Below are 7,200 nucleotides of genomic sequence, written 5' to 3'. Positions count from 1 at the left end.
TGTGGGGCTTTCTGTGGCCTCTCTCTCTGGGTCAGCTAGTTGTACTGCTGTGGGGCTTTCTGTGGTTGTTGTGCTGAAGGCCTTCTGGACCACACGAGGCTCAGGATCAGGGTCGTCATTGGTACCAGGACTCTCCTGAGTTCCAGTAATGTTGCTGGTTTTGACCACGTCGTGAACCGAGAACGATTCAACTGCCTTGTATTCTGCATCCTGTACAGAGGCTTCGATATCGACCTGAACAGGGTGAGTGTCAGCCACTGTGACAGGAGTGTCTGTGAACTGGTCCGGGATCAGTTTGACAGGGACAGTACCTTTGGTCTGGTGGTCTGAGACTGGGTTAGGTTTGGCCTCCTTGTCTGGATTACGTATCGTGTTCTCCTGCTTGTGAACCCCGTGCCCCTCGCTGCTGACCCTTCCCTGCGAACATAATGACGATGAGACGGGACATTCCAGCGATGTGGTTTCATCTCGGTGTGAATCCGTTCCGACAGGGGCTGCAGAGTTCTCTGTGGTCTCCGTTTCGCTGAGTCCGTCTTCACAAGCCGGTGTTATGGCGTCTGTTCTCTGACCTTTAACCTCCACACGCTCCTTCATCGACAGACCCTCGAGATCTGAACTGTCTGAATCAGACAGGACGTTGACTTCTCCTGGTCCGGTGCTTTGGTTTTTATCTGTGTCCTGTATTTTTTCCTTACCGACAGGAACTTTAACTACAGTACCTGTGTTGTTGTCTCTCTCAACATCCCCACTATCGCAGTGTAAAATGAAACGATGGTGACTATGAGATGGCATATTGACTCCTTCATGACCGCGGTTGAAACTATAGTCCTCTACAGTATAAGTCCTCTTCCCCTCTCCCTCCGCTGTGTCTGGTCCTTTCTCTCCATCCTTCTCTACGCCTATTCCTCCACCTTTCCCTCCATCGGTGACACAGTTGCCATCACCCGACTTCCTGTTCTCTCCCTGACGCAAACCTCCCAGGGTCCTCTCTGCTCCCTGTGTTTCCCCCGGCAACAGTGGTGAAGTTGTGAGTAAAGCTGTGCGTTCGTTGTCTGTTTTTAAACGTCCTGATACGTTGTCTGAGGCGGTACTGGATCCTGGCTTCTCCTGCTGCTCTTCATGTTCTCTTTCTTGTTGCTGAGCAAAACGTTTTGGAAGAATCGCTGAATCGGATTGAATAAGAGCTGCATTTTCAGTCAAATCAGGTACAGAGGGGTCCCTCTCAGCGTAGGGTTCTGTTGATACTGTTGCGGGCACAGGCAGCATTGGGTAGAGACTTTGTTGTAACACAGAGGGAGAGGATAAATGGCAAGAGTCTCCACTGGAACATAACACGTCCTTAGACGACCCCGGAGGAGCCAGGCGGGGGCCAAATGAGACCACAGCCTTCGCCTCTCCTTTACCTGGTCTTCCACTGTTCTCGTCTCTCTGGTCCAGCACAGACACTATTTGTGACTCTGTCTGTGTCTGTTCCTGTCCTGTTTTTTTATCAGTCTCATTACTCTCTCGTTGTTCACTTGTCTGATTCCATTTTCCTTTCTGCTTGTCATCCTCCTCTATTTCCTGTCGTTTATGAGAGAGATTCTGATCTCCCTTTTTGTCTTCGTCTTCCGTTTCATTTCGTCTCCTCTCGTCCTTCCTCTTCCTCTTGTCTTTCTGTTTGTCTCCCCGTTTGTCCTCTGTGTTTACATTACGAGGCTGGCTGCCGATTGGCTGCTCAGCGCTGGGTGTTGGGCTGTCATCGTTAATGGACAAACCCACCTTGATGACATCATCTTTAACGGACACAGCACTACGGAATAGATTTACCCTGACAGGCTCTTCTACCTTGGGCTCAGCTCCAATGTTAAATACATGTAGGGGAATGGTGTTATCAGATCCAGCTGTTGATACCGTTGTAGCCTGAGATGGTGATTTAGAGACGGGGACTTGTTCTTGAAGCTTCTCACCAACCTCTTCTTTAACCTTGTCAGCCAGTGGTCCTTTGTCACCACAGTCACCAGTCTCATACTCATCCTCCCTGTGTCTCGGGTCATCTCTGTACTCTGAATCCAGTACTACAGATGCTGCCTGTCTCATTTCCCCTGTCACGTGATCAGGAAGTGATGTCATTTCCCCTGTCACATGATCAGGAAGTGCAGTGCTGTCATAGTGACCGCCACCATGACAGTCCCAGAGTCCAGGAGGTGAAACGTCACAGTCATTGATGAACTCCAAGTGACTCAGCATGGGACCTGGACGCTTCAGTATCGCTATGGGCTCATTACTATCAGACTGATCACTCAGGGAAGTAAATGGCAGGTCAAAGACTGTTTCCGCTGGAACAAGAGCCTTGACTGGCTCAGATCCCGGCTTAGCAACAGGCTTAGCAACAGGCTTAGCAACAGGCATAGCAACAGGCTTAGAGGGAGAGTCTCTGGAACTCTGAGGCCCCTCTTTACCCTTCGTAGGATCTAAAGAAGACAGGTTAGGAAGTTTGATATCTGCCTGTTCTGAGTCTGGGACTGGAACTGAGTCTGGGACTGGGACTGAGTCTGGGACTGGGACTGAGTCTGGGACTGGGACTGAGTCTGGGTCTGGGACTGAGTCTGGGACTGAGTCTGGGACTGAGTCTGGGTCTGAGTCTGGAACTGGGACTGGGACTGGGTCTGGGTCTGGGACTGAGTCTGGGACTGAGTCTGGGACTGGGACTGGGACTGGGTCTGGGTCTGGGACTGAGTCTGGGACTGGGACTGGGTCTGAGTCTGGGACTGGGTCTGAGACTGGGACTGAGTCTGGGACTGAGTCTGGGACTGTGACTGAGTCTGGGACTGGGTCTGGGACTGAGTCTGGGACTGAGTCTGGGACTGAGTCTGGGACTGGGACTGGGTCTGGGACTGGGTCTGGGACTGAGTCTGGGACTGGGTCTGGGACTGGGACTGGGACTGGGACTGGGACTGGGACTGGGTCTGGGTCAGGGACTGGGACAGGTTCACCAGAAACTATACTGAGAGAAGTTAGTGGAAAGGAGTCTCCTCCATGCTTCCTTCCACCATTCTTATTTTCTCCATCCTCCTTTTCTCTCTCTGAGACTTTGGCCTCTGACCCTTTAACTGTTCTACTTGTCTGGGTCATCTCCTTAGGCTCCCTACAGAGGTCAGGAGGGGTCAGGGTTGGTGGTCGGTCCCCAGACAGAGCTGGCTGTAGTGGGGTCAGGGTTGGTGGTGGTGGGGTCTCTGGCTTGTTGACGCTGAGGAAGTTGTGTGAGGTGAAGCTAGCCTCACTCACTGGGTGGTGAAGGTTCTCGTGCACATTCAGTGGAGGCAGAAAGGCATAGTCCAGTCCAGTAGCAGGTTGGGAGACAGAGACATCATGGAGGCTCATAGAGGAGCTATCATCAGCTTTCACTGCGTCATTGAAAAACAGTTTCCTGTTGCCCCTCACAGCTAGCTGGAACACTCCAGACATAGTGAAGGGTTCCACTACACCACTACCACTGTCTTAAGAGTGAGGCTGTACTGACCTGAGACGTGTAGCTCCACTCTCAGAAACCTTAGCCTCTGAGGTGGTGCTGGTGTGGTTGATATGGACCTGTTGATTGTAATCTCCCCACTGTGGCTGAGCTCTGCTGTAACTGAAAGACCAGCGGAGGCTGAGGTGAGATAAAAGAGAAGGCAGACGGCTGATAGGCTTTGCTGGGGTCCTTCCCTGTCTCTCTCCCGGTCTCTGTGGCTGAGATGGAGACTTCTCTTAGTTATCTTAGGGCCACTCCTTTCTCTCCTGGCTCTGTTTGAGACAGTCCCTGTCCTCAGTCTCTGTGCCTCCCTCTGCGTTGCTGCCGGAGCCCTGTGACTGAGACCGGTCTCTGTGACTGAGACTGGTCTCTGAGACCTAGGGCAGGTGTTGTGGGTCCTCCTCCTTTCTCTTCTGACTTCAGACTCAGACTCTGTTTGAGACAAAGTAGCTCATCTGCTGACTCCTTGGTCTCTGCGCCTCTCTTTGTGTTGTTGCTGTCCTGGGACTCGTCGTGCTCAGCAGAGAGAGAGAGAGGAGGAGAGTGGAGATGAGAGGAGAGCTGAATCTCTGTTTCCTGGCTGCATGAGGAGCTGAGGGAGACACAGACTACCTTGTTCTTGTTCAGTAGTAGTGCTGAGTTGAGAGAGAGAGATGAGAAAGCTGAATCTCTGTTGTCTTTCTGCTGGACGGACTGAGTGGGAGGGAGAGAGAAAGAGTGAGGGAGAGATGACAGAGCTGAATCTCTGTTGTTCTGCCACTGTATCGGTTGAGTGAGAGAGAGAGAGACAGAGAGACCTGATCAGCAGAGGTGATGCTGTCAGCGTTAGCTAAGGTAGGGGAGGGGAGGGTATGATGAGCTCACCCCAGCAGCACTGCGACGGTAGTAGTGAGTTTACAGGAACAGGAACGTCAGCGGTGGTAGAATCAGGGGGCCCGCCGCTGTCGGATGGCTCAATTAAACTTGCTCTCCTACAGCAGCTACCCCTCCTCCTCCTCCTCCTCCTCCTCTCTGTTCTCCTCGTCCTCTCCTCCTCCTATTTCTCCTTCCTCTCCCTCCTCTTCCTCTCTCTCTAATCTGGTAGCAGTAGCAGCGCTGTTGTGTTCCTGGTAATTACGTCCAGTGATTCCCCCCGAGAGGAGAGGGAGAGGTATCCGTGACGATGTTGGACTGTCCGTAGTTCAGACTCCTTTTCTATCTCCTTCTCTCTCTCTCCGTGGCTGGAGAGAGTGTGTCGGTCCTAGGGGTGCCACAGGCAGGCTTAGGCTGCCCTCTCTCCCTCTCTCTCTCTCTCTCTCTTCCCTGCCTTCTGTTCACTCTCTCTCCCACTGAGTTTTGAGACACTGTGTTGTTGCTGCAGTCCTGGTCCGATACAGATCCAGCCCTTGTCTCTGTATTTGCGTCCTTAGCCAGGAGTGGAGGTGAACCTTTTATACCTGTGTAGATTAAAGAGACCTGGGTGTGTGTGGTCACCCCGGGGAGGAGGAGGGCTGATCCTCTCTGTCCCTCTCCTGCAGAGCTCTCCAATAGACTCTTCTCTAGTCCACCTAAACCTCCTCCTCTTTCTCCCAATGCTGCCAACTCTGATTCTACCACCGGAGTAGAAACTGTTGCTGTTGCTGCTGCTGCTCTCTCTCTCTCAGACCAATCGAGTGGCTTGTTTTGTTTTACCCTCTCCCTCGCATTCTATCGTTTCTGGCATCGTGGGTGTTGCCAGGGGCAACGCATTGCCGGCAGCAGCAGCGGCCACTACTGAAGATTCTTCAAGGGCACTCTTCTTCCTCTCCTCCTTCTCCTCCTTCTCCTCCTCCTCCTCTCCTCCTCCTCCCTCACTTCTTCCCTTTCTCCAGGCTAGGTTCTGGGAGTGTGTGTTCTGAAAGTGTCTCTGGTCCAATGTGTGTGTGTGTTTCTCTGGTCCAGTTTCTGTTGGTCAGCTCCACACCTCACAGGAAATACATGTTCTTCCTGTGTTTTTTTTTATATATCTGATCTCTGATCAGTACCCGAGTACAGAGATGGTGCTGACACTACTACCATGATCAATAACTGAGGTTTTGGATAGATGTCACAGGAGATGTATTCGTGTCATTATCATTTACCTGTCTAGGACTGGGCTTCCGCTCGCCAACAGCCAATGAAATTGCATGGAGCCAAATTCAATCAACAGAAATCTCATAATTCAAATTTTTCAAACATACAAGTATTAGACACCATTTTAAAGATAAAATCCTCGTTAATCCAACCACAGTGTCCGATTTCAAAAAGGCTTTTCGGCGAAAGCACAACATATTATTATGTTAGGTCAGCAACTAGTCACAGAAAGCATACAGTGATTTTCCAACCAAAGAGAGGAGTCACAAAAAGCAGAAATAGAGATCAAATTAATCACTAACCTTTGATATTCTTCATCAGATGACACTCCCGGGACAACATGTTACACAATACATGTATGTTTTGTTCGATCAAGTTCATATTTAGTTCATACTCAGTTTACATTTGGCTTTGCCTCCAAAACATCCCGTGAATTTGCACAGAGCCACATCAAATTACAGAAATACTCATCATAAACTTTGATGAAAGATACAAGTGTTTTACACAGAATTAATGATCCACTTCTCCTTAATGCAACCGCTGTGTCAGATTTCAAAAAAACTTTACGGAAAAAGCACACCATGCAATAATCTGAGTACACCGCTCAGAGCCCAAATAAGCCATAAAGATATCCGCCATGTTTTGGAGTCAACAGAAGTCAGAATAGCATTATAAATATTAACTACCCTTTGATGATCTTCATCAGAATGCACTCCCAGGAATCCCAGTTCCACAATAAATGTTTGATTTGTTCGATAAATTAAATTTATGTCCAAACACCTCCTTTTAGTTAGCGCGTTTAGCCCAGTATTCCACATTCATGACGCGCGATCACTAGGAGCAGACGAAAAGTCAAAAAGTTTCGTTACAGTTCGTAGAAACATGTCAAACGAAGTATAGAATCAATCTTTAGGATGTTTTTAACATAAATCTTCAATAATGTTCCAACCGGAGAATTCCTTTGTCTTCAGAAATGCAATGGAACTCAAGCTAACTATCACATGAACGTGCATGGTCAGCACGTGGCACTCTGGGAGAGACCTTACTCAATCCCCTCTCATTCGGCCCCACTTCACAGTAGAAGCATCAAACAATGTTCTAAAGACTATTGACATCTAGTGGAAGCCTTAGGAAGTGCAACATGACCCCATTTCCACTGTATCTTGGATAAGCAAAGAGTTGAAAACCTACAAACCTCAGATTTCCCACTTCCTGGTTGTGTTTTGTCTCAGGTTTTTGCCTGCCATATGAGTTATGTTATACTCACAGACATCATTCAAACAGTTTTAGAAACGTCAGAGTGTTTTCTATCCAAATCTACTAATAATATGCATATATTAGCAACTGTGACTAAATAGCAGGCAGTTTACTCTGGGCACGCTTTTCATCCAAACGTGAAAATGCTGCCCCCTATCCCAAACAAGTTAATCCCTCTCTGTTGCACTGTGGTTCCGGTCTGGGGTTTCATGACCCTGAGTCAGAGAGAATAAGCAATCTGTCTGGCTGTGGTCTGCTGGCTGCTGGCTGCTGGGACTCTTGGGGTTGGGGTTAGGGCCAAGCTAGGGACAGGTGAACTAGCCAGGCTAGTAAGATGATCCTGCTGCCCACACTGAGAG

At 49.4% G+C, this 7,200-nt stretch overlaps 1 protein-coding gene across 2 annotated transcripts in view; it reads right to left on the bottom strand.

Moving 5' to 3' along the window:
• Positions 1-5,114, bottom strand: part of LOC139580507 (titin-like) — a 128,734-nt gene extending 123,620 nt beyond the window's left edge. Inside the window, exon 1 of one of the 2 annotated variants that reach the window (XM_071409267.1) lies at positions 1-5,114. This exon is cut by the window's left edge and continues 1,586 nt beyond it. In XM_071409267.1, coding sequence (XP_071265368.1) covers positions 1-3,447 — 3,447 coding nt within the window. In that variant the 5' untranslated portion in view covers positions 3,448-5,114. The other variant, XM_071409268.1, reaches the window with a different exon arrangement.
• Positions 5,115-7,200: the final 2,086 nt, after the last annotated feature.

The sequence above is a fragment of the Salvelinus alpinus genome, chromosome 7, assembly GCF_045679555.1.
Source record: "Salvelinus alpinus chromosome 7, SLU_Salpinus.1, whole genome shotgun sequence".
NCBI lineage: Eukaryota > Metazoa > Chordata > Actinopteri > Salmoniformes > Salmonidae > Salvelinus > Salvelinus alpinus.
The sequence above is the reverse complement of the archived record's forward strand: the minus strand, read 5'-3'. Positions and strand labels throughout refer to the sequence as shown.